A 27133-nucleotide genomic window follows, 5' to 3' on the forward strand; every position below is an offset into this window, starting at 1 on the left:
CTTAGTGCTCCCGGGTGGGAGGCTGCGGCTGCGGCCCCTGGGTGCTACCAAGCGGTGAGGCGGGCAGAGGGACTCCGAGTCGCCTGCCTGGAGATCAGCGCATCTGCTCAGCAGGGGGCGTGCTCCCTTGGCTTAGTCCCCGCCGTGCCCCCACCCTGCCACCCCGCCCTAGGTGCGGGGAGGGCACGAGAATTGGCTGGCGGTGCTGGGCCTCCTCCCCTTGCAGCCTCCCAGGCGCCCGGACCTTGTTCCACCGTGTGGGGCTCAAAGTCTTCCGCGCGTCCGCCCCCGCGCTCCAAGTCATTCCTTACTAACCTTTGACTCCGTGGGCGCCGCCCGCCAGGATCTGAGCGCACCAGGTTGGCCCGTGCGGGAGACCACCAGGGGCACCACCTGGGAGTGGTTAGGGATGTGACCTCACCCCTCCCCTCTTTTGACCTTTTCTCATCAGAGCTCTGACAAATTCCTTACGTGGATAGCTTTGTGGTTGGGTAAATTAGCATCGAGAAGACCTCTGCTGTATCCGCCAAGGACTGGGGGGGGGGGGGGGGGGGGAGATATCCCCTGCAAAATATGCACATCCTAATCCCTGGTACCTGTGGACGCTTTTCAATGCGGCAAAATCTATGCAGGTGTGTTGTGTGGCCCCAAGCACATCCCACTGCTTGTCTGAGCCATGTCTCATTTCACACTTGCCTCGATTAACCTTACTGAGGCTTGACACGCTGCGGCACACACCTGTGATCCCAGCATTCCTCAGGTAGAATCAAGAGGCGCTTCAGTTCAAGGTCATCCTCTGCTACACAAGTTCAAAGCCGACCGTGGCCTACATGCGACTATAAATAAAGACCTTAGGAAGGAAGAGGGTTGTAAGCACTTTGTAAACCAGCAGCCTATATAGGGATCCAGTTTGGAGGAGTAAGGGTACGTGGGAAGCTTGTTTCCTGACTGCAGCTACTACAGCCATTTTTACTATGGCGAAAATATGACAGACAAGACGAGCAAGACTGTGGCTTTTTAAAAATTTTCAGACAAGGTTTCTCTGTGTAGCCCAGGCTGTCCTAGAACACACTCTGAAGACTAGGCTAGCCTACAACTCAGAGATCCTCCTGTCTCTGCCATCGGAGTACTGGGATTAAAGATGTGTGTCAGCCGGGTGTGGTGGCGCACGCCTTTAATCCCAGCATTTGGGAAGCAAGGCAGATTTCTGAGTTTAAGGCCAGCCTGGTCTACAGAGTGAGTTCCAGGACAGTCAGGGCTGCACAGAGAAACCCTGTCTCGAAAAAAAAAAAAAAAAGATGGTGTGTCATCCATCTACATCTGTCTCTGCGCCTCTGTCTCTTTGTCTGTCTCTGTCTGTCTCAACATTTACCTAACCTTAGAATGTGGTCCGAGGGACTAGGGAGCTGCTCGGCAGCACATACTACTTTTGTGGAAGACTACAGTTCAGCTCCCAGCGCCCACACTGAGTGGCTCACAACTCCCTGTAATTCCAGCTTCAGAGGATTAGATGCCTGGCCTCCTCAGGCACCCGTACCAAATGGGCACATTCCTACACCCAGTCACACATACATACACATAATAAAAACAAGCCGTAAGACAGGCATGATGGGGCATCCTTTAATCAGCACTAGGGAGGCAGAGGCAGGCGGGTCTCTGAGTTCAAGGCCAGTCTGGACTGCAGCTCAGCAGGAAAGCATTTAGCTAACATGCCTGGGTTCACTCACTAGTACCAACACTACCACAATAATAGAGGTGATGAGAACTTTCCATGAGTTTCAGGTATGGTGGCTACGTTTGTGGTTCTTGAACTCAGATGTAGTAGAAGGGTTAGGAGTTCACCTGGCTACCAGCTTGGGCTACTAAAACCTTATCTTAAAAAACTTATGTGAAATCTGGGTGTGGTGACGCATGCCTTTAATCCCAGCACTTGGGAGGCAGAGGCAGGAGAATTTCTGAGTTCGAGGCCAGCCTGGTCTACAGAGTGAGTTGCAGGATAGCCAGGGCTACACAGATAAACCTTGTCTGGAAAAGCCAAAAAAAAAAAAAAAACCTAAAACAAACCAAAAAAAACCAAAACCAAACAAACTTATGTGAAGCAAAGCAAGGAGTCTAGGTATTCCCATAGAATCCTAATTCTGCCTTAGAAAAATAATGGAATGCCTCTGAGCCTCAGTTTCTTTCATCGAATATCTGCATTCATGCCATTGTTCTTCCCTATGGGATAAGGTGAAGGCTTAAATTTTTATTTTATTATTTATTTATTTATTGCAGAATCTTAAGTAGCCCAGGCTAGCCTCTTATTCACTATGTCCCAAGACTAACCCTTCAGGTAGTTTGCTGATGCTAGAGATGGAATCCAGGGCTTTATATATGAGGTAAGCACTCTACTAAACTATATTCCCAGCCCAACCAAGGGTTCTTTCTTCCTTTTTTCCCCTCCTGTCTGTCTGTCTGTCTGTTACTGTTGAAGCAGGATCTCATGTAGCTGAGGCTGGCCTTGAACTCTTCAGCCTCCTGCTTCTATGCCACCTCCCATGATCTGGGACTATAGGCATGTACATGCACTGCCACAGCCAGCTAGGATTTTTAAAATATACCTAAGAACATACCTAAGAACAGTTCTTTTTTTTTTTTTTTTTTTTTTTTTTGTTTTTCGAGACAGGGTTTCTCTGTGTAGCCCTGGCTGTCCTGGAACTCACTCTGCAGACCAGGCTGGCCTCGAACTCAGAAATCCGCCTGCCTCTGCCTCCCAAGTGCTGGGATTAAAGGCGTGCGCCACCACGCCCGGCTCTAAGAACAGTTCTGTTTGAGGAAAATTAATTAGAACCTATTTCCTTCCAAACCCATGAGTGACACCAGATGCTGCCTTTAGATCCTGCTTTGGCTGAAAGATTCTTGCCCAGAATGCCAGTATGGGTGCCAAGAAAGAAAAATGGCAGTTGGGAGTTCGCTTTTTTTCTTGCCAGTTGCAGAATAGACCCTTTATGTGTGTGCAGATTCTCCTTCATAATGATGAAGGGATAATATGGGACAGGTGGGAGAGGGCTGGAGATGGGAAAGAGCTGGTCTGTAGCCAGCTGGGATTGGTTCTCAGGTATACGCACGGGGTAGTTGTGTGGACATGGGTGTGTGTCCAAGCACTTGGGGAAGCAGAAGTGAGCAACTTCATCTTCCCATCTACCTAAGTGTTTATATGAGGGACAAAGATGAGAAGGTAGCAATGCCTGTTCTGGGCTGAGGAGTGGCTCAGCAGGTAAAAGTTCTTGCTACTCAAGCATGAGGACCTGAGTTCAAATCTTCAGTAGCCACATGAGAAGCCAGGCATAACCATGTGTGCCTATAACCTCAGTGTTGTGGAGAATAGATGTAGAATTATTGGGGCTTGCTGGATGCCTACCAAGCTATGCATTCAATGAGAGACCCTGAGTAGGACACCCAGTGTGGTCCTGTGGCTAACAAACACACACAAGTGTGTGCAACTACTCATTCATGTGCACACACACGCCACACACATGTCTACCCTACCACCAACAGCCTTCTTGGATAGTTTGCTTTCTCCAATTTTCCCTTTTTAAGAGAGGGAAACACCGTATCAGAGATTTGATTTCATATACTGGAGCAGGAGCAGGATAGACAGGATGGCTCAGTGGGTAAAGGGCCTTACCACCAAACCGGATGGTTGGCACTATTCCATCCTTGGACCCACATAGTGGAAGAGAAAACTGACTCCTTCAAGTTGACCTCCAGATCTACACATACATACATTCACAGTAAAAAAAAAAAAAAAAAAAAAAAAAAAAAAAAAAAATTCAAATATTGCAGCAAAATCCGAGAAAAGATATTGGAGGAATAAAACACGTTTGGGTACAGCTGATACTTGTTACAAGTCCATGATGGCGTGTATGGGCGTTCATTCTCCTAGTTCCTCTACTTTAGGGCATGTTTGAAAATTTTCATAGCCGCTCGCTTTTGAAAACAGAGTGGGGAAAGGAGTTTCTCGTGAATTTACGGTGAAAACCAGAGACGCTGTGACAAATCACAGCCAGTGGGTCACATTGACTATGTATTTATGGACAGTCAGGTACCCAGAACATGTCTGGCACGTTCCTTGAGACTCTTTTGGAGAACCTGCAAAAGCCTACAAGTAAGGGAATCCCTGGCCTCCCGCAGGCTCCTCCTCTTTTTCTCCGCCCTCATGCCCCTCCCTCCGAGGAAGAGTTGCCTGGAACCTGGCAGGTGTAGGGTTAAAGCAACCAGTTTGGGACCCGCAGCGGCAGAAGCTGCAGCAGCAACAGCAGCAGCTACAGCAGCAACTGTAGGCTGCGGCTGCGGCTGCGGCTGTGGCAGGCCTGGCTCCGGGCCAGCTGGCAGGGAGCCTTAGGAGGGAGGAGGGAGGAGGGAGGAGGAAGAGGGGAAGGAGGAGGAGAGGAGCAGTGAGCAGGCCCGAGAAGGCAGGACTTCCTGGTGTGGGGGTTGTCAACAGCCCAGAAAGAGAGCCAGAGACCCAGACCGAGACGGAGCGGAGCTGAGGAGCTGAGAGATACATCCAGTGGGGCCACGTGGGAGGAGCCTTGAGAGAGAGCCACTCAAGGGACTGGAGCCAGCGGGGGGCTGAGCCGCCCCCTCCCACAGCAACAGGGAAGACCCGTGGAGTGTTAACCGAGGCTGCGCCTGGGCTCCCCCGTGGAAGCGCTGGTTTCTTCTCGTCTCAACTGCAAACTTTCCACCGAGATGCCTCGCAGAGTGAGATGCGGACGCCAGAGAACACTGGGTAGCCCTTGATTGCTGCCTGCCGTGGCCTGCTCTAGGCCGCCTTAGGATTTAAAAAAAAAAGAGAGAGAGAGAGAGAGAGAGATCTTAGTCCCCCAGGTCTTCTCTCCAGCTCAGCTCGGTGGCCGAGGCCCGAGAGGTAGGTAGTTCTCCCGGGCTGGGCGGGGCGCTTGGCTTGGCGGGCAGTGCCTAACCAGCGATGGGGGAACTGGAATGGGGGTGGGGTGGGCTTGAGGCCCGGCAGAGGCCTCAGGGTGGCCCTTTCAGGGGAGGAGCCGATTCACCCCTGTGCCCCTGGCCATGGAGATACGTGTTGGGGACGAGTTTGGATCTCAAGCATGAAATGTCCAACTTTGGGTCCCAGCTGCTTCTTCCTGTTGTGGGTGTTCTGAATTCTGTCCCCTCTGCTCCGGTCTGTCATTTCTACTTGTCTCTGGGTCTCTAGTGGCTTTCTTCTTCCTCCCTCCAGTCGGCTCCCCCGAGAGGAAGCCCCGGAGGTGGTTTGGCCCCTGCTTTTTCTTTTGCTCACGTACACACACTCTCGCTCACTTTCTGTCTCTTTCTTTTTCCAGTTTGCAAGCTCAGCTTTGGGGTTTCAGCGGCGACAGCAGCAGGAAAAACCTGCCCCTGCCCCCCCCTCCTGCCACCTCCCCTCTGTACTCCAGTCACTAACCAGGCACCCCCAAGTTCCCACAAGGCCCTCCTGCCATGTCGGACCCAGACGTCCCCAGGGGCCCCGATGTCCCTGCCATGTGGCCCCCTTGTTCCAGAGGTGCCTGAGCCCCTCTCCAGGAGCCCAGCCCCTCCCCCACCCGAGCCCAGTCCGGAGCCCCAGGGACCATGAGTGGTGGTAAGAAGAAAAGTAGTTTTCAGATCACCAGCGTCACCACGGACTATGAGGGCCCAGGAAGCCCAGGGGCTTCGGATTCCCCTGTCCCACCGGCTCTCGCTGGGCCCCCGCCCCGCCTCCCCAATGGGGACCCCAACCCTGATCCAGGGGGCAGGGGCACCCCCCGGAATGGCTCTCCGCCACCTGGAGCCCCTGCCTCCCGTTTCCGGGTGGTGAAGCTGCCCCAAGGTTTGGGAGAGCCTTATCGTCGAGGTCGGTGGACGTGTGTGGATGTTTACGAGAGAGATCTGGAGCCTCCAAGCTTCGGTCGGCTTCTGGAGGGCATTCGAGGGGCCTCTGGAGGCACCGGAGGCAGATCATTGGATTCTAGGTTGGAGCTGGCTAGTTTGGGCATAAGCACCCCTATCCCGCAGCCAGGCCTGTCTCAGGGCCCCACCTCTTGGCTCCGCCCGCCCCCTACTTCTCCTGGACCACAGGCCCGCTCCTTCACAGGGGGGCTGGGCCAGCTGGCAGGACCTGGCAAGGCTAAGGTGGAGACACCCCCGCTGTCAGCATCTCCACCCCAGCAGCGCCCCCCAGGGCCTGGGACTGGAGATAGTGCTCAGACCCTGCCCTCTCTGAGGGTAGAAGTGGAGTCTGGGGGTTCAGCAGCCGCAACCCCTCCACTGTCACGGAGAAGAGATGGAGCAGTTCGGCTGAGGATGGAGTTAGTTGCTCCAGCGGAGACAGGAAAGGTAAGAGATGGGTTCATGGGGGCGGGGCGGGACCTACTGTACTCAGGCGGCTGACCTATATCCTGGGCCTCCTCCCCTCAGTTTCCGTCCTGCCGGCCCACCCCTTATCACCTGTCTGTTGGATAGGCATAAAGTCCCCTCTCCCTTTTTGCAATTTGTACTCTGAAATCTTTTTTCTCTCCCAGCCTTTCTTTATTCTGAATACACATGCACCCTCCCTTCCTTCCTTCCTTCCTTCCTTCCTTCCTTCCTTCCTTCCTTCCTTCCTTCCTTCCTTCCGTTTTTCCTTTCCATCTCTTTTCTTTTTTCTTTTCTCTCCTTTTTCTGTGGCCTTCACATTGTTGCCCTTGGCCTATGTGGCCTGCCCACTTCAGTCTTTACCTTCCCTGATTTCAGGTGATGAGGGTGGAGGTTCCAGCTGGGTGGCTGGCTAGGCCCTTGAGGGGAGGAGCTGGCAGGGTTTTGGGGCAGCCATAAAAGGTAGGCATTCCTCTGGGTCTTTATTCTAACCATCAGCTACCAGCCCAGCCCCATTTTTCTGCCTTATTGCAAGCCAGTTTCTCTAAGGAATTGGGGTAGGGGGCGGGGCATATCACCCTTAGTAGCTTTTAGTACCCTAGACGCAGGCTTCTCCTGGAGTGTGGGATGGGGTGAACTCATGGACTAGCTAGTGCGAGGTAAGGAAGCAGTTGGGAAGGGGTTAAATCCTCTGTGCTTTCTGCTTCCTGTCTCCAAAAGAGGAAGCTATCCACAAGTCTGGGCTGGGGGCAGGATGCCTATGCCCCTGGTGTGCGTGTGTGTGTGTGTGTGTGTGTGTGTGTGTGTGTGTGTGTGTGTGTGTGTGTTGGGGGTTGGGCACTTAGGGTTGGGAGAGTTGGATGTTTCTGCTGTGGAGAAAATAACACCTTGGCTGCCAGGGGGAAGCAGGGAGTGAGGGTGAGGGTTCTGTCCCTTCCTGGCCATGGGCTCCAACCACAGTGTAAAAATATCTTGAGCCTGAGTCCTGTTAGAACTGGTCAGGGCCAGCTCTCCCACCCTCTCCTGGCCTTCAGCTCTCCATTTCATGAGAAATTTCCCATCTTTCTCAAGTTTTTTTTTTTTTTTTTTTAAATTTAGTCTTCTGGATCAGCTGTCATTGCCTGTCTGGTCCTTGTCCCCAGACTCTCCCAGGGCAAGTTTGTCAATGACGTTTGCTCTACTTTCGTTACATTTATTTTTTTAATTTATGTGTGAATGTGTACGGGCATGTGCACGTCTTGGTATGCATGTGGAGGTCAGAGGACAAACTGGGAGTCAGTTCAGTCCTTCCACTGTGGGTTCCACCAGGTGGGATCAAACTCAGGCTGCCAAACTTGGCTGCAAGCCTCTCTACTCCCTTAGCCATCTCGACAGCCCTCTTTGCTCTCCTCAGGCACAGCTCAAGCCTATTTTAGGTTTGTAGACCCTGTCTCTTGCCCCACAGTGTCCCCAGCCCCACCCCCCTTCCTTCCTCCCGGTCGGCCTCGATCATTTCCTGTGTGCTTATAACTGTCACTATTTCCATGTCTCAAGAGTTAGACTTTCTTCATTCAGTTTTATGGTCGGAGAAGAGCTGAGGGAGGTTGACAGGGGACAGGAGGTAGGTGACACCTGTGTCCCATTTGGCTTTCCTGAGGTGGGGGGCCTCTTAGGGGCCCACCCTCATAGAGGCTTCTTGTCCAGTTCCTGTCACATCTGCCCTTTTACAGCACACCCCAGCCTCTGCCTGTTGGGCTTTGTAGGTCCACACCCAGGCTCCTCCCTCCCCCTCCCATTCTCACAGAGCTCCACCCCCCACCCCCAAAGGCAGAGAATCTTTGAACTGCATCCCAGGTCTGGAGAAGTTGAGGAGGCCACCATCAGGGTGGGGGGGTGTGGAGAGGCAGTTGCTGAAGATTCCCTCATTCTGCAGACAGCCGCAGATCAAACTCACCTTCAGGGGGAGGTGACAATATACATGCTTTAATTCCAAATCGTATTAGATGCTGTGAAAAATGAAACTGTTTAGTGGACTAGTAAACAGTGGGGAAGTGTAAGGACATTTGAGCGGCTTTAAAAAGGCACACAGGGGGCTGGTGAGATGGCTCAGTGGGTAAGAGCACCCGACTGTTCTTCCAAAGGTCCGGAGTTCAAATCCCAGCAACCACATGGTGGCTCACAACCATCTGTAACAAGATCTGACGCCCTCTTCTGGAGTGTCTGAAGACAGCTACAGTGTACTTACATATAATAATAAATAAATAAATCTAAAAAAAAATAGGATTTGAAAAAAAAAAAAAAACGGGGCTGGTGAGATGGCTCAGTGGGTAAGAGCACCCGACTGCTCTTCCGAAGGTCCAGAGTTCAAATCCCAGCAACCACATGGTGGCTCACAACCATCCGTAACAAGATCTGACTCCCTCTTCTGGAGTGTCTGAAGACAGCGACAGTGTATTTACATATAATAAATAAATAAATCTTTAAAAAAAAAAAAAAAAAAGGCACACAGCTGGGGGAAGGTACTGGCCTGAGGGTGGCAAGTTCAAGGCCAGCCTGACCTACATAGCAAGGTCAGGTCTGGGTAGACTTGGGCTGAGATATTGTCTCAGAAGGTTGGGAGCTGGGTGTGGTGAACGCCTTTAATCCCGGCACTCGGGAGGCAGAGGCAGGCGGATTTCTGAGTTCGAGGCCAGCCTGGTCTACAGAGTGAGTTCCAGGACAGCCAGGGCTATACAGAGAAACCTTGTCTCGAAAAACAAACAAAAACAAAAAAGAAAAGTTTGGGAGGGAGGGGTCTGAGAACATAGCTCAGTTAATGTAGTGCTTGCCTAAGCATGCACAGAGCCCTAAGTTTGAGTTGTAGCAGATCATAAACTGAGTATAGTGGTATATGCTTATAACCCCAGCCTTTGGGAAATGGAGACAGGAAGGAAGGCCAGGAAGTAGTTCAAGGTCACCCTCAGCTACGTAGTCAATTTGAGGCCAGCCTGCTTTACAGGAGACCTTATTTCAAAAAAGATACTAAGTACAATATCCTCTTAACTAGGAGCCCTGGCTAGGCCCCTCATTGATACCCTTGGTCCCTCCAGAACACCCCTAGTACCTGCCTGTTGTTTCTAGCAAGTCTGGGAAAGGGGAAGGCTTTAGATCTAGGAAGAGAAGGGATTGGTGGGAAGGGAGAAATTGTAAGGTGAACCCATACACACACACATGCACACACACACATGCACACATACACACACACACACACGCACCCACGCACGCACGCACGCACGCACATACACACCATGTCTACTGAGCCCTGTTCCCAGTCTTCACCCTATATGATGGTTCCCACTCTTCTGCCTCCAGGTACCTCCCACCGACTCTCGCCCCAACTCCCCAGCCCTCTACTTCGATGCCAGCCTGGTCCATAAGTCTCCAGACCCATTTGGAGCCGCAGCAGCCCAGAGCCTCAGCCTGGCCCGTTCCATGTTGGCTATCAGCGGTCACCTGGACAGCGATGACGATAGGTAGGTGGGAGACACGCGGGTGGCACCCACTGTGACACCTGTACAACTCTGCCTTGTGTATACTTTTCTCCTGAGATGAACGTGAGAAGGGACTTCATAAGCAGAGACCTAGCAGGGGTGTAATCACTGGGTGAAGCTCACTTGGGACCCACTCCCTGTGGAAAAAGCTGGGTGGGACTCCTTGGCTCAGTCAAGAGTTTTTGAGTTAGAAGGGAGTCATTGTCAGATTCCAGAGCTCTTGTGGATCTAGAGGTCATTGCTTAGGAATCAAATCCATTGGCACGTGTACTGGAGACAAGAATAGAAAATGGGGAGGGGAGACGGGGAGACAGCTGGGGAAGTGGCCCAGTGACTGGAGTGCTTGCTTAGTATGCATAACGCCTTGGGCCCAGTCTCCAGTGCTGCATAACCCCTGGGGGCCAGCTGTGATTTGACTATATCATACTATGTGAAAGAATAAAAATAGGATGAATAGGCAGTTGGTGCCCCCACCCTCCCATCAGCATCTCCCTTTGCTCCTGGCACCAAGGGTGAAAGGATGCCTTATGCTCCTCCAGGATTGTCACAATCCTTGGAATCTGCACAAACTACTTGAGGATACAGGAATTTTTAGTACCAAAACCACATTGCCTGGAAGGTGTATACCTATGATCTGAAGTTCAGAAGGTGGAAGTAGGCGGCTAGTTTTAAATTCAAGGCCAACCTGGGCTATCTAGGAAGATACTGTCTTAAAAAAGGTGGGAGGAGCGGGGTGTGGCAGCTCGAGACTGCGGTCCCAGCACGTGGGAGGCTGATTTAAGAGGGTCACCATGGGTTTAAGACCTGCCTGGAGCTGGGTGTGGCGGCACAGACCTTTAACCCCAGGGTTTGGGAAGCAGAGGCAGGTGGATCTCTGAGTTTGAGGCCAGCTTGGTCTACAGTCCCAGGACAGCCAGGGCTGTGCTCTGTTGGGGGGAAAAAATCAAAATAAAGAAAGAAACCAGCTTGGGAGAGCAGCTTAAACTCTGTAGGATGAGAGCCTGTCTCAGAACAGAGCAAACAATAACAAATAGTGTCTTGTGGGGCCTGGGGATGTAGCTTAGTTAGTAGAGAGCTACCCTAGCATGTTTGAAGCCTGTGGTCCCAGCACTTGCATAAGCCAGGTTGGTAGTACATGTTTTATAATCCAGCACTGGGGTAGAGGTCGAAGCAGGAAGATCAAATGTTTAGGGTTATCCTCAAGGGGGTCTGGGCAGTGGTGGCGCATGCCTTTAATCCCAGCACTCGGGAGGCGGAGGCAGGTAGATTTCTGAGTGCGTTCCAGGACAGCCAGGACTACACAGAGAAACTGGAAAAACAAAACAAAACAACAAAACAAAACAAAACAAAAAAAAAAAAAAAAAAAAAGAAGGAAAAGGGATGGAGGGAAAGGAAGGAGAGAAAGAATGGGTTTAAGTTCTGTCCTCCGAGGAGATAGAACCCACATAGCCGGGAAGAGCCAAGGCCTCCCATAGCAATGCCTGGCCACAAAGGACATTTCTACTGGCCCTGCCAGCTGAAGGGTGAAAGTCTCATCTGGTGACATGGTAGACAGACTTTTGCTTTTGTATTTATAGGAATATCGACCATGCCAGGTAGCTAGGTGCTGGGCAGAAGAGCTAGCAAGGCTCTGCATTTATTGGAGGGAGAAGGGGACTTCCTGTTGGAGGCCCTGCAGAGGCGGGTCTACCTGTTGGGAAGGAAAAGAGTGGGTGTCTCCAGGAGACCCACTGTAGATGCAAGTCTTTCCTTCTCACCTTACCCCTTCGAGGTACCAAACCCTGGAATTAGACGCTGGCCCACAAAAGAGGCCAGGGCCACAGTCAGAGGCAGAGACCCAGGAAGGGGTGGTGGGCGTCTGTGAACTGCAGGGCAGGGGCTAGAGCTGGCCGGGTAAGGCCAGGCAGGGAAGCTTCTGAACTGCCTTCCAGCTGGCTCTCTGGAATGTGTGAGGTGTGGGGTCAGCCAAGGCCAGAGAGTCGCCTGTCCCATCTGATGCTATTCTCAGCGTGTCCCACCCCACCCACCCCCCCCAATTTGGGAAGTTCCCTGGCAAAAAGGCTTCGTGTCCCTCCTCTGCCCCTTTCTCAGCTCGGCCTCCAGCTCTCCCATCACAAAGAGTTCTACCTGTTGAAGCCTCCATAACACCATTCTTTTGACCTGGTCCCCTCCCCCCTTCTCTGTCCCACCCGCTCTGCACACCCTAGTCTGACCGGTTGCTCCCAGCCTTCAAGGCTCTGGGGCTCTGGCCCAACCCAGCCCCTCAGTGCCTCGCCCGGCTGGGCCAGCGGGTTTGGGCTGGGCCATTCCTCTACCCCCTAGGAATGGGGTGGGTAGACCCCACTTCACCTGTGTCCCCTGGAGCTAGGAGACACAGGTTCCAAGTGCTGTGATAGGTCCCTTTTGAGAAGGAAAAATGGCTTGTGATAAGTACTGGGGTAATGAGTGAGCTGGGGGGCCCTTGCCCATCCTTGGATCTAGAATGGGACAATAGGGTGCCTGGTGAATTCAGACTATGTGTTCCTACTTGGAAGATCTGTGATCACATACAGGTTGGGAGATACTTGGTCAGGATGAAAGAGGGGGCACATGTCTAGCTAGGGGGTTCCCAAAGCCTTGAGGGCGAAAAGCCACATTATTTTGTCTGTTTTCCTTTGGGTCCGGTGCTTGTTTTCTGCTGCTGTCTACCACTGAGCACACACCAAAACCCTACCCCTACCCTCTTCCTCCTGATTTTGTTCTCAACAGTGAGACAGGGTCTCACTGTGAGTTGCCCAGGCTCATCTTGAACTTCCAATCACTTGTCCCAGCATCCTGAGAGGCTAAGATGACAGGCGTGCCCCCCTTCCCCCACTCCCCAGGCCCTCTCTAGCGCTACTCCTTGGCATGCATCCTTTCATGTGTTCATTTGCGTGCATGCGTGTGTGCATGCGCACTTGGGCCCTTGGACACGTGTGTGTGTGTGTGTGTGTGTGTGTGTGTGTGTGTTTGTGTGTAGGGGTGCACATAGGATAGGACAAATTTGGTTATGGTCCCTCATGAGTTATCTACCTTGTACATATGTATGTGGTGGTGTCTCATTGGCCTGGGAATTGTTGACTCAGCCATTCTTGTTGACAAGCTAGACCTATGGGTTTCCCTGTCCCTGCCACCCCAGGCTTGGGATTATAAACATGTGACACTGCCCCTTAGCTTTTTTGACTTGAGTTTTGGGGATCAAATTTAGGTCTTCACGCTTGCAGCACAAATATTTTTACCCGCTGAGCTAGCTCCTCTGTTCCTGCTAACTTAATTTTTTTTTTCATTTATTTTTTGAGTGTGTGTGTATATGTTATGTATGTATATGATATATATACATGTATGTATGTGTATGTATGCGTGTATTTGTGTGTGTGTGTTTGTGTATGTGTGTTTGTGTGTGTGTGTGTGTTTGTGTGTGTGTTTGTGTGTGTGTTTGTGTGTGTGTGTGTGTTTGTGTGTGTGTGTGTGTTGTGTGTGTGTGTGTGTGTGTGTGTGTGTGTGTTTGTGTGTGTGTGTGTATATGTTATGTATGTATATAATATAAATACATGTATGTATGTGTATGTATGCATGTATTTATGTGGTGTGTGTATGTGTGTGTGTGTGTTTGTGTGTGTGTGTGTTTGTGTGTGTGTGTTTGTGTGTGTGTGTGTTTGTGTGTGTGTGTGTTTGTGTGTGTGTATATGTTATGTATGTATATAATATATATACATGTATGTATGTGTATGTATGTGTGTATGTGGTGTGAGTGTGTATGTGTGTGTGTGTGTGAGTGTGTGTGTGTGTGTGTGTTTGTGTGTGTGTGTGTGTATGTATATATATGTGTATGGGTGCCACTTTGCAGAGGCAGCAGCAGTCAAAGGCCAGAGAGCTGTGTATATGAGTTTCTCCACCATGTAGATTCTGGTGACCCAACTCAGGTCATTATGCTCTGTGGAAAGCTGCCTTTCTTTACCCACTGAGCCATCTGGATGACCCCTCCACACACTTACCTCATGAAATTGTAAAAGCAATCCCATGATTCCTCACTTCCCAAATGAGACTCAAAAAGAAAGGGGGGGGCGGGTTAGAAATGTGTCCAAGGTCACTGAACCAGTCTGTGACCCTGGGTCTCAGTCTATAGCCACTCTCTTTCCTGTTGGAGTGTGTGCCTCCCAGGAGGATGAGAGGTAGCCGCGGTCCTTAGGATGTCCTTTTGCTAAGACAGAGGCAGGGACAGCTCAATAACTGGGGCAAGGAGCCAGCCCCTCCCCCTGCCCTGGCCCAGCCTCTGCCCTGGGTACCCCCAAAAGTACTACAGAATCCGATCTGAGAGAGAGTGTAGAGGGGATTGCTGGATGTCACTTCCTTGGCCTCAGGCCTGCATCTCCAGCTCTTCACAGACATCTGTGTCTTCCGTTCTCATACTGAAATTATCATACTCAGACTTGGGACAAAGCAAAGGCCCATCTCAAAGAGATGCCCTCACTCCTGGACCCAAGAGTCTGTCCCTCAGGGCTGCTGTATGCAGTTACGTTGCGCACTGAACAAACCCTGGGGGTGCCGTTTGCATTTGCAGTCTTAGCCTGGCCTGGGTTGGAAGTCATGATGGTTTTGTAGGTCGATGGTGAGACATGTCTTGGGGGCGGGGATATTTCATCCTCATTCCTACAGCATTGCTTAGAGGCACCTGCCCTTCCTGCCCCCAGCCTTACCCAAGAGTTCCAGTGTAGCACATACCAGTCCCTCACTCAGGCCTAATCAGAGGGAAGGCTGGGCTTGCCAGAGGCCCCCGTCCCTTCAAGTGTTAAGGCTCGAATGGCATAGGGGAAGTGCTTTCAAAAACTCCTGAGCTAGACAAACACAAGATAGCCATCAAGCAGCCAACAAATGTTGCCTGTTGTATTACTCCTTTATTTCTGGCAAGAATAGAGGATTTAACTTGGCATCTCTGCCTGAGTGTCCGCCAAGCAGGGCTGACACCTCTATTCTGGTACATCTGTCCATCTTTGGTGTCTCTATGTACTGGAAGGAGGGGGTTTTATTCTGTAGCCTACTCCCCACCCAGGTACTGTGGATTGAAGTATCTTGAAAACAAATTTAACACTGGCTAGTTGCACCTACCCCCTCTCTCCCTCCCTCCCTCGCTCTCTCCATCCCTTCCTCCCCCTTTCTCTTCAGTGTGTGTGTGTGTGTGTGTGTGTGTGTTTGTGTGTATATGCTGGTACACTTGTGTGTGGTGTGTGTGTGCACGCTGGTATACTTGTGTGTGGTGTGTGTGTGTGTGTGGTGTGTGTGTGTGTGTGGTGTGTGTATGTATGCTGATACACTTGTGTGTGTCCAGGAACAATATGGCAGGCTTGTGGAAGTCAGGACAATTTAGAGAAGTTTGTTCTTTGCTCCCACAAGGTAGGTTCTTGGAATGGACTCAGGCTGTCCGGTTTAATGGCAGGAATCTATCCACCGAGCCCTCTTCCCTCTAACCTGTCTGTCCCCCACCTCCACTCTTAAGCATCTCCCGTGTCCCCTGCCTTTGGAGGCCCCCCGTGTCCTTAGTCACTGATATCCTGCTCTTTCTAGCCCATTCACCCCCTTGGTTGGTTCTACCTGTCAGCACGTCCTGCACCCAGAGCTTGGCCAGGAAATGGAAAATTCCCAGCTTCGTTTCTGATGGCCGGCTTCATGCAAGGGTCACCTTGCACTGAGTATGGATCCCCCTGTAGGAAAGCAGGCTGAGGTTGACAGCCAGCGGGGAGGGATTACAAAAGAGGCAGCAATGTATGAATGGAGCCAAGTGGCACCCTGACTCAGGGAGGGGACAGGGCTGGAGACCCTGGTGTCCCTGGGGAAAGCAGAAATGAGGCTTAGGTAACTGGAACAAAGCCTACCTCCTCTGCGCCAGCCGCCAAAAGGGAGACATTGGAGGCTGGAGCAAGGTAAGCAGACCCTAGGAGTCGTGGGTGACCAGAGGGGCTTGAGTACGAACCAGATTCTCTAGCCTGGTGCCAGTCAGGAGCCTGAGTCCTGGGGCATTTGAGTCAGGCATGAGTTGCCCTCTGGTGGCCACTGCTCAAACTGCAGCCAGGCCTACCCTTTAACTGGCTGATTACCAGAGTACTGAGTTAGTCTCTCTTGCCTCTTTATCCAGTGTCCCATGTTCAGCCTCTCCTTTTTTCCCCCTTCCCTTCCTTAAGCCCTGACTCACTGAGAGACCTCCATACCCAGGTCTCAGGCCCCATACAGGCTGCCTTTGATTTACAGGGTTCCTAACATGGGGGAGGGGGGTGTTTCTGTTGTTATGGTAATCTTCCCTAATTCTCTCCTTCGCTGAAGTGGGGTACTATCTGTCCCAGGTTTCAAGAGCTACCCAAGAAAGCTCTCTCTCTATATATATATATGTATATGTATTTATTTCTACCCTGCCCCCTTGCCAATTCCCTTTCTCAAAGTTGAGGGAGGCCATGGTTAATCCAGGCAGGGCAGAAAGGAAGGCATAGGTCAGGGACAGGTGCCCTAGGGTCTCACCTTCAAGCCCCTCCCCATGCCAGCCATCTTGCCCCATAGCCCCTCCCCCACACCCTCTTACCAGCTGACTTCACCTCCCCGTCCCCTCCAATCTGGGAGTGGTGCCAGGGTGAGAAGGGGACACTGGCACAGACTATGTGTGTCTGGGAATTCCCGCCCACTGTGGAGCCAAGGGAGGGGGTCCCCGTGTCCCTGAGGAACCAATAGCAGCTGTGCCTTGCCCTGAGGGGGAGGGCAGGGTGTATATCTCTCAGACCAGCAATCGGTAAGTCCGGTCTCCTCACTGCCTGCCTGGCATCCATCCGAAGAACCCTGCTCTGCCCAGGGGGGCTCTGAGCCCCCCAGGCACTCTGCCTGACACAGCCCTTTGGTTGGGAGTGGATACTGATGACCCTCAGGAATGTCCCAGCCGGGGGTCTCTGTGAAGTCCTTGGTATCATCTTATGAGATGCGAGTGGTGGGGATGGCGCCAGGGGCACCCCGAAAAAGGGGCTGCGTGTCTTCCCCATGCTCTCCACGGGGGTCATCCCCCATCCGAGGGGTATCGGGACCTCCTGCCCACCAGGGCCTGGGGGGGCCAGGGCATCGACCTTCATCCCACTGTGGGATGGACAAAAGCCTTCTCCCTCTGATCCTCTACTGCCACAGGTACTCGGCTGGGCTGGGGCAGAGCTGGGCTTTTTAGAGCAGGGAGTGTCCAGAAGACTGTAGCAGAGCTGACTTGGGGTTCCTCCTCATCTTGTACTCTCCCCCCTCCCCCATGTCTCTCCAGTGGTTCCGGAAGCCTGGTTGGCATTGACAACAAGATTGAACAAGCCATGGTAAGAAAAAGATGTTTTGGTCCCAGGAGGCCCCTTAGCTGTCTCTCTAGCATCTCTCCTCTCCCATGACTTGGGAATACAAACCATTCCTTTTCTACTTCCACCTTGGCTTCCCTCAACCTCCATCCCTGTCTGAGTCTTGTGTCTCCTTTTTTGACCGACTGCTGCCCTGTGTCTCCTTTAGCCTCTTTAGCTTCTGTCCCCTCCTTGGGGCAGAGGGGGAGGGGTATCTAACTGCTTCCTTGAGGCACCTGGGTTAGGCGCTGCAGTTGGAAGTGGCCTGGGGGTGGGGTGGGGGGAGGACCTGATGGTTTTGTTTGTCCCTGGGGTCCAGGACTTGGTGAAGTCCCACCTCATGTTTGCCGTGCGAGAAGAGGTGGAGGTGCTGAAGGAGCAGATCCGAGACCTGGCAGAGCGGAACGCTGCATTGGAGCAGGAGAATGGATTGCTGCGCGCCCTGGCCAGCCCGGAGCAGCTGGCCCAGCTGCCATCCTCGGGGCTCCCCAGGCTCGGGCCCTCTGCACCCAATGGGCCCTCCATCTGAGCCTTCTTTCCCTCACAATGTGCCTTTGGGGGGCTGCCACTGGCTGTTGCGCCTTGTGCCGGCAGCCTGCCCCCTCTTCCTATGTAGCTTTAATGCCCATGCCCAACTCCAGTGCCCAGGGATGGGAGTTGAAGGCTCAATATTGGCCTGTCCCATCCCGCTCGGTCTCCCCAGAGTCCTCAGGCCTTGCCGGAAGAGAAACAGCTCGGGAGAGGGTATTTATCTGAAGCCCCTCGTCCGTGGAAGAACCCAGCCCTGCCTCCTACCCCGGGTATCAGTGTTCTGGGGAGCCCCTCAGCAATAGGTGGCCTGGAAAGATTTGGAGGTTCCCTGGCAGGCCTCACCCCGTTCTCTTCAAGTGCCCCCTCTCCTCTGCCAAGGGAGGGTGTATGGACAGTATCTTCAACTTCTCGGATTCAGGTTGTTGTTAAAATAATAATTATAATTAAAAAAAAAATCTGAAGAAACTTGAATATGGAGGTTGGTGTGCTGTTGCTGCGTCTAGCTATGTATGTAGTTATGCTGTCCCCAACGCACGCCCTCGCGCACACAAACACACACACACACACACACACACACACACACACACACACACACACACAAGATCCCAGGTCCACCCTGGAGAAGATGCCAGAAAATGGCTTGGGAATGGTCTTGGTCCCTGGAAAGGCCTAGCAGGCTGGCCTAAGGAAAGAGGTAGGGGGCGGTGTCTACCCACGTGCTGGTGGTTGGCCCTGTGAGGGGAGGCCATAACAATGAAGTCTTTGGTGAGTGTCAGGATCCACCTCCAGCTTCCCAGTGTGTCCTCTCTTGTGGGCTGGATCCGGGTGGCTGCTTGGAGACAGGCAAGGAGCCCTGAATGGGCCCCTTGTCTTAAGGCTGGGTGTGGGCCAGGCTCTTAGGGCACATGGTGCCCTTGCCAGGCCTGGCAGGCTGCCTCTGCTTCTACCCCACCCCTGGCTGGATGAGGACTAGGCCCAGTGGGTGAGCAAGCTCCTCCTTCTCTCCCAGACCGACTGAGGCAGCCAAGAAGGGCCCCACCTAGTGGGGGCAAAGGGAACAGCACTAAGAGCCTTGAAGGAGAAAGTCTTGTCTCTGGGGATCAGAGAGGAAGCCTTAGCAGAGTTTTAAGTCTTTGGTGGCCCGACCAACCAGATTGGACCCCGTCTTTTCTTTTGGGGTCAGGGTGTGGTGGTTAAAACGGTGTCATGTAGCCCAGCCTGGCTTCAGACTTACTATATAGTTGAGAATGGTGCCGGAGGCCTGATCCTCCTATGTGCCGGGATGACAGGCGTTCACCAGTATGCTGGCCCTGGTTCATTGTTGTGTGATTCGAGTGTTCACTCTGTGCTATTGCCCACATGGAGAGACCAGAGGATAAACCTGGGTGTCACTCTTCACCTTTCACCTTCTCTGAGACAGGGTCTGTCCTTACTAAGGATGCCCAGCTAGCCATCCTTTTATCTTGGCCTCTCATTCCCTGTTAGGACCTCTGGTATTGTAAATGTTTGTTACTGTATCTGTGGGGTGGCCCTGACTCCCAACCGAGGCTTGTGTAATCAGCACCTCCTCCTTACCCACGGTCTCGTGGCCTTAGTCTTCAGTTGTCTAGCTAGAGGGTATCATTTAGCCCATGATGGTCTTGAACTCACTATGGAGCCAAGACTGACTTTGGTCTGTATCTGTGTTCACATGCCTGTCAGTGTGTGTATGCATGTGTGGAGAGACCAGAAGCTACTTGGTGTCTTCTTTGATTGCTTTTCACAGTTTTTGTTGGTTTTCTTTTTTGAGATGCTGTTTCCCTGGGTAGCCCTGGCTGTCCAGGAACTTTCCCTGTAGACCAGGCTGGCCATCTGCCTCTGAGAGCCCTGAGACAGACTCTCAGTAGACCTAGTGTTCACGGATGGAGCTAAGACTGACTGGCCAGCAAGCCCCAGGGATCCTTCAGTCTCGGCTTCCCCACTAGAATTACAGACATGCAGCATTGGAGAGTTGGGGTGTAGGGTGCTGAGGACCCAAATGCAAGTCCTCATTGCGTTGGATCCCCTAGAACAGGAGTTATAGGTGGTAAACTACCGTGTGGATGCTAGGGCTAGAACCCTGGTCCTTTGGAAAAAGCAGCAAACGCCCTTAATGGCTGAGCCATCTCTCCAGTCCCCTCAAATCCAGTTTTTACAAATCCTGTATCCACTCTCCAAACACTTACCTTGAAGTACTGTTGTAAAAATTATCTAGCAAAATCCACAGAGAACGCTTAAAGAGTTTCTGGGCTCTTGATCAACGTTGATTTTATTATCTCGGTTCTTGGGCCAGAAGAGACAAGGCCATCAATGATTGGCTCTGAGGTCTTGGAAGGTCCTCGGGGGGTTGGGGCCAGACAGCTCTCACAATGATCTAGAACACTCCCTCACTCTAAGTTCTCATCTACTTGACTCCTCTCCCTGTCCCAGGGAGGGGAGGAAGGGCCTGTCATGAGTCATTGGGGGGTACGCCCCTTTTGGATTTCGTATTTCTTCCTTCGATACTGTGCTTGAAGCGTCGCAGTACCCATAGTCCTCTCTGGTGGTGGCACTGGCTCATAGCCTTTCCCCTCCTACGCCTCAAATGCTCGCTTTGTGCCAAACTTTGGACTTGTGGTGTCAAGAGAGATTGCCATGGTCATGAGGTTCTTGAGATGGATCAGGCAAATTTGGCGAAAGGTGCCCAGTTGGGTGAGTTTTACGGATATAAGATGGCTGTGAGATAGGAGTTGTGGTTCGTGTTGTCTGGGCTGTAAGCGACCCTGACCTTATCTTGTTTCTCATTTTTGGCCTCTTTTAGCTCAAGACAAAACAGGGGGGGTGGGAGGCTTTAAGATGAGTGGGGAAGGACTGTAGGTGGTGGAAAGTCACATCGATGTCTTTACTGTGGGGTCTCCTCCCCCTCCCCTGTGTTTTGTTTCTATTACTATTATGTATAGGGGAACACACAGACAACTTTTGGGAATCAGTTTTCTCCTCTCATCACAGGAGCCAAAGACCTACCTCATACTGCCAGGCCCACCTGGCAGGAGCTTTCACCCACTGAACTATCCAACCCACCCCATGTCTTACTTCTTAGGTCCCGTTCTGGAAACACCTAGGCAAGCCAGGCACGTCCGAGCAGCACGAGAAGCGTCCATTGACAGGACCGGAGAAGGCTTCCATGGACTCTGACACTGTAAAGTTGGTCAAGCCCCACAAAGAGGCCATGGTCGCCGACCTGGATGCGGGCCCAGGGATGCTCGAACCCTGTGTGCTGCCCTCAGCCAAGGAAAGATCTCCTGTGCGTGATCAAGAGAGCCGTTCGAATCGTGACAGCCGTGACAGCCGTTCTCTGATGACCCTAGTTCACTCAGTCTCTATGTTCATGTTCTCCATGCTACAGTCCGGCTGGCGACTATGTAGGTGGAAGGTGTGTACTCTCCCATCTCTCACCCTGACACCCAGTCCTCCTCTGTCCCTTCTCCAGCACTGGGTTTTTGGTTTGGGGCTTGTTTTGTTTTGTTTGAGACAGTCTCTCGTGTAGCCCAGAATTGTCTGGAGCTTGCCATGTAGCTGAGGATAACTGCAACTCATTCCTACTTAAATTTATTTCTGAGCATTTTTTAAAAGGCTATTTAAAAGCTGGGCAGTTAGTAGCACACACCTTAGTCCCAGAATCAAGAAGCAGAGGCAGGAGGATCTCTGTTGAGTTTGAGGCTGGCCTGGTCGACAGAGTTTCAGGACAGCCAAAGGCTACTCGGAGAAACTTAATCTTGAAAAAAAGTTATTTATGTGTATATGTGTTTCTGCTTGCCTATATGTGCACCATATATGTGCAGTTGTCCAAAGGAGGCTATAAAAGATTGTCAGAACCCCTGGAACCTGCAGTTTCAGGTGGCTGTTAGCTATCTGATTGCAGGTACTGGGGTCCTTTGCAAGAATATCGAGTATTTTAACTGCTAAGCCATCTCTCTGGCCCCAAGATTTTTATTCTGCTTATTTATTTTATTTTAGTTTTTTTTTTTTAAGATTTATTTATGTATGAGTACACCATTGCTCTCTTCAGACACGCCAGAAGAGGGCATCGGACCCCATTACAGATGGTTGCGAGCCACCATGTGGTTGCTGGGACTTGAACTCAGGACCTTTGAAGAGCAGTCGGTGCTTTTTTTTTTTTTTTTCCATTTTTTATTAGGTATTTAACTCATTTACATTTCCAATGCTATACCAAAAGTCCCCCATATCCACCCACCCCCACTCCCCTGCCCACCCACTCCCCCTTTTTGGCCCTGGTATTCCCCTGTACTGGGGCATATAAAGTTTGCAAGATTTATTTATTTATTATATGTAAGTACACTGTAGCTGTCTTCAGACACTCCAGAAGAGGGCGTCAGATCTTGTTACAGGTGGTTGTGAGCCACCATGTGGTTGCTGGGAATTGAACTCTGGACCTTCAGAAGAGCAGTCGGGTGCTCTTACCCACTGAGCCATCTCACCAGCCCCCAGTCGGTGCTCTTAACCACTGAGCCATCTCTCCAGCCCTTTAGATTTTTTTTGAGACAGGTTCTCAATATGTGTTCTGGCTGGCATGGAACTCTATATAAACCAGGCTGCCCTGAAACTCAGAGGTCCTCTTACCTCTGTCTGCCAAGTGCTGAGATTAAAAGTGTATACCACTATGCCCTGATCCCCAAATTCCTTTCCTTTTCATTAAAAAAAAAAAAAAAAAAAACTCTTCCTTTCTTCATGTGTGTATAAGTTGCACCTGTGCCTTTAACATGCTTGTGGAAATAAGAGGACAACCTTGGGTGTCAGTCTTTTCCCGTTATTTTATTATTATATCTTTATGTATGAGTATGCTGCATGCATGTACATGCCATGTGTATGCAGGTGCCCATGAAGCCAGAAGAGGGAGGGAGTTAGACCCTTTGGAGCTGGAGTTACAGGGTGTGTGAGCCTCCCAGCATGGATCCTCTTCAAGAGCAGCAGGGGTTCTTAACCACTGAGCCATTTTTCCATCCCCTCCACAGGATGTCTTGTTTGTTGTCACTGCTGTAGGTGACTGTTCTGAGCATTTCTGGGGAGTCTCCTGCCTCCTCCAGTTTCACTGTGGGAGTGCTAGGGTTACAGATATGGCTATGGTATCCAGCTTTAGTTGTTGGTCTTGTTTGAGTTTTGTTTTGAAACAAGGTTTCTCTGTGTAGTCCTGGCTGTCCTAGAACTCACTCTGTAGACCAGGCTGGCCTCCAACTTAGAAATCTGCCTGCCTCTGTCTCTCAAGTGCTGGAATTAAAGGCGTGCACCACCACTGCCCAGCTTGGTATCCAGCTTTCTACATAGGTTTTGAGGATCTGAGGACCTGAATTTAGGTCTTCAGGCTTACACCACAAACACTTTACCAGCTGAGCCATCTTTCCTGCCCTTGAACTCTCCTAATCCTCCTGCCCCCTCTCCTTGGTGTTGGGATTTCCAGCAAATACTACCCAGGACTTCATGCATGCAAGGCACGTGCTAGACAGACCAAGCTCCGAGTCCAGCTCCTCCCTCTACCCCCGTGTGCAGCCAGCCCTTTGTAGTAGCTCCTCTTCTATTGTGAAGCAAAGACAGTGGTAAGCGAATTTACCCAGACCAGGAAGGCCGCAGACCAGGGAACAAACAGGCTGTGTTGGTTTTATACCCAAATGGAGTAAGGTTGCAGGTACAGAGGACTTGGGTACCTAAGGAGCATCCGATGAAGAACTGGGCGTGGAGCACCAAATATGCTTCCATAGATGTAGAGAGGGGGAAACTGAGACCTGAAGAAATTTGATTGGCTTGTCGAAAATTAAGAGGAAATGGAGGAGGGGGGACGGTATGGTGTAAGGAGAGTCAGGATAGAGGGGTGGGGCTGGGGGAGTGGCTTATGTTATGGGAGAGCTAAGGACCTATTTGAATAGGCACTACACATAAATGAATGGCAGGGTAGATGGCCAGGTGGTAGGATTTAAATTTAACCCTAAGAACAAGAACAGCCTTGGAGTTGTTTAGTCAGGAGTGATATAATCTTTTTATATTTATTTTTATTTTTTAATTTTTTGAAACAAGGTCTCCTGCAGGCTGGTGTCAAACTTCCTATGTATTTATTGTAACCTTGAATTTCTGGCCCTCTGGTTGCCACTCCCATCCTCAATTCTGGGCTTACAGGTGTGCACCACCACACCGGGCTTATGTGGTAGTGGCGATGAAACCTTTGGCTTTTTTGCCTGCTGCACAAGCATACTGCCAACTGCTAGTTTCTCTACACCATTATTAAGATAAAATCTAGAAACTGGGAACATGTTATGTGGTTTGGTGGTGGCCAGGTGCCGTGTGGAGGAGGTTATAAGATGGCATTGGCTGGGCCTGCAGTTCAGGAGTAATGTGCTTGCCTAACGTGTCTGAGGCCTCAGATTTAATCCCTAGTACTGCTAGGGGTAGTGAGAGACAAGACAGCAAAGGAAGGGAATGAAACTGATTGAGCTGGGATTACCTTCACAATAAAAGGGTAACCTTAGTAACGCTTGTGATGCTCTTGATTGGTAGGTAGATACACAGTTCTGCACGTGATACAGTTTTATAGAATTAAGCACATATACATGCCCACACACAACATACACAGGGATAAAAGTGAAACTAGGGATGTCTGCAGGTGGTAGAGATGGCTTAGCAGTTAAGAGCACTGCCTGGGGCTGGAGAGATGGCTCAGTGGTTAAGAGCACTGCCTGCTCTTCCAGAGGTTCTAAGTTCAATTCCCAGCAACCACACGGTGGCTCGCAACCATCTGTAATAAGATCTGATGCCCTTATCTGGTGTGTCTGAAGAGAGCAACAGTGTATTCACATACATAAAATATATAAATCAAAAAAGAAAAGAAAAGAAAGAAAAGAAAAGAAAAGAAAAGAAAAGAAAAGAAAAGAAAAGAAGAGCACTGTTTGCTCTTCAAGAGGACCTGGGTTCGATTCCCATCATGGACATGCCAGCTCCCAACTGTCTCTTACTCCAGTTCCAGGGGATCCAGTCCCAGCCGTCTTGTAGTCTCAGGCACCAGATAGGAATGTGGTGCACATATATACAGGCAAACACACACAGAAATTGTTTTTTCTTAAGGCAAGCACTCTTCTTTTGCAGAGGATCCTTTGGTTCCTAGCACCCACCTAGAGCAGCTGAGAACCACCTGTAACTCCAGTGAATCTACTGCCCTCTTGTGGTCTTTGTGGGCATTGCACTCAAATATACCCCTCCCCCACATCCCACCCCCAACAGATTGATGCATACACGCACATAATTTAAAAGGATAATAACACAAATCTTTTTGTTCGTTTTTTTTCAAGATTGGGTTTCACTATGTAGCCCTGTTTCTGGAATCCACTGTGTAGACTAGGCTTGCCTCTGCCTCCTGCATGTTGGGATTAAAGGTGTGTGCTACTATGCCCGGCTACGTTCCTCTATTATGTGGGTATTTTCACGTACTGTTCTCTGCTTTTTGTTTGTTTGTTTTGGTTTTTCAAGACAGGGTTTCTCTGTGTAGCCCTGGCCGTCCTGGAACTCACTCTGTAGACCAGGCTGGCTTGGAACTCAGAAATCCACCTGCCTCTGCCTCCCAATTGCTGGAATTAAAGGTGTGCACCACCACCGCCCGGCTTGCTTTTTTTTTTTTTTTTTTTTTTTTTTAAACACAGGATCTTACTATGACCCTGGCTCACCTGGAACTCTCTATGTAGACTAAAATGGCCTCAAAGTTAAAGATGTGCCTTCTCCCTTCCAAGTGCTGGGGCTCTGCTCTACCATGCAGAGTGTTTTCAACAGCGTCTGTCACTGAACCTGGACCTTGCTGTTTCCCATAGACTGGCTGGCCAGAGAGCTCCCTGTGCCCCACTTGGTTTAGTATGTGGTGCTGGGAAGCAGCTGTCAGCCTGATGTTTGATCCGATACACTAAGCTATTCCCTTTGCCCCTGTGTCTCACAAATTATTCTTACTGAAAGAAAATAAGTTGCTTGGCTGTGGTGGCTCATGTCTTTAATCCTACCACTTGAGAGATAAGAGGTAGGTGGAAATCTCTGTGACTTCAAGGTCAGTCTGGTCTACAGAGTGAGTTCCAGGACAGCCAGGGCTACACAGTGAAGTCCTACCTTGAAAAACCAACACCCCCCCCCCAAACAAACAAACAAACAAGCAAAAATTGAAAAGAAAAGAAAACAGGACAAGGTGACATACGTCTGTAATTCTGGAAGTGGAGGCAGGAGGAGTCTTCAAGTTTGGGGCTAGCCCGAGTTTTTGATAGTGAATTTCAGGCCAGCCTGGATTAACAGCGTGAGACTTTGTCTTAAAAGCAAACAAAACAGAAAGGAGAACAAATGGGTGAAGTAAGACAGGGAAGCGGAAAACGAAGGAGAGGAGCGAGAGGAAGAAATAAAGAAAATGCCTAAAATCTCAGCACTCAGAGGCTGAGGCAGGACTATGAATTTAAAGCCATGAAACATGGAACCTTAGGGCAAACATAAGGGCAGGAAGAGTCAACACTTAATGCAAGCTGAAAGGACTTCCTGGAGGAAGTGATGCCTATGCTAATCTGATGGAGGAGGTAAAAGGCGTCCAACCCTTTGCTGTTTATTTGCTGGTCCACCTATCCTCCTGTGACACCCCCTTATTTCTTTCTTTTACAGTCTTCTATGAGTGCTGGCTCAGTTTCCTCCCACACGAGGACCAGGTCGGCATTGGGGACGTCAGAGGCTGAGATGCTGCGGGAAGTGTACCTGGTGCTCTGGGTCATCCGCAAACAACTAAGAGAGCTGGCCCGCAGGCAGGAGAGGCGAAGACGGCGCCGTATGTGGTCTCATCCCTCCCATACTTCCCGTCACTCTGAACCAGTGCAGGGCCTCAAACATGATGCCCGAAGTCCTCTTTAGGCAGGGGAGCCCCAGATCCTTTGAAAGCCCCCACCTCACTCTTACGGAAGATTGACAGGAAGGGTTCAATGGCCATCAGGCCAGAGCTACTGGTGAGGAGACATTCGACCATACTGCCACATCTCACTGGAGCCCCAAGACCAGGCCTGGGGTCGAACACACTCCCCTTCTCTGTGTTTATTCAATTTGTAAAAAAAAAAAAAAAAAAAAAAATTAATATTGAGAAATAAATACCGGATATTTCTGAGTAGATGTAGTCTGTGGTCATGAATGAGAGGCAGTGAGGAGACTTGGTGGGGTTGTGGTATATGTGAAGAAGCACCCACTAAATGTGTGTGTGTCTGGGGGGGGTTGCAATTATGCATGAAAGTAACCCCTAGGTATCTTTTTTATATGTCAGAAGTGGACCAGTCCTACCCTTACATCTCTACA

At 50.8% G+C, this 27133-nt stretch overlaps 1 protein-coding gene across 2 annotated transcripts; it reads left to right on the forward strand.

Moving 5' to 3' along the window:
- Nucleotides 1–4466: 4466 nt before the first annotated feature.
- Tsc22d4 (TSC22 domain family, member 4) lies at nucleotides 4467–26951 on the forward strand. 2 transcript variants are annotated; one of them, NM_029805.1, is made up of 6 exons: nucleotides 4467–4912; nucleotides 5346–6357; nucleotides 9706–9866; nucleotides 17182–17230; nucleotides 20874–21206; nucleotides 26459–26951. In NM_029805.1, exons 2-6 carry the CDS (start codon nucleotides 5614–5616, stop codon nucleotides 26699–26701), a joined length of 1530 nt encoding a protein of 509 aa, NP_084081.1. In that variant the 5' UTR covers nucleotides 4467–4912; nucleotides 5346–5613; the 3' UTR covers nucleotides 26702–26951. The 2 variants fall into 2 exon arrangements, with proteins under 2 accessions (NP_084081.1, NP_076399.4); NM_023910.6 differs by lacking the exons at nucleotides 20874–21206; nucleotides 26459–26951 and adding an exon at nucleotides 17565–18245.
- Nucleotides 26952–27133: the final 182 nt, after the last annotated feature.

Source organism: Mus musculus, chromosome 5 (genome assembly GCF_000001635.26).
Source record: "Mus musculus strain C57BL/6J chromosome 5, GRCm38.p6 C57BL/6J".
Taxonomy (NCBI): Eukaryota; Metazoa; Chordata; class Mammalia; order Rodentia; family Muridae; genus Mus; species Mus musculus.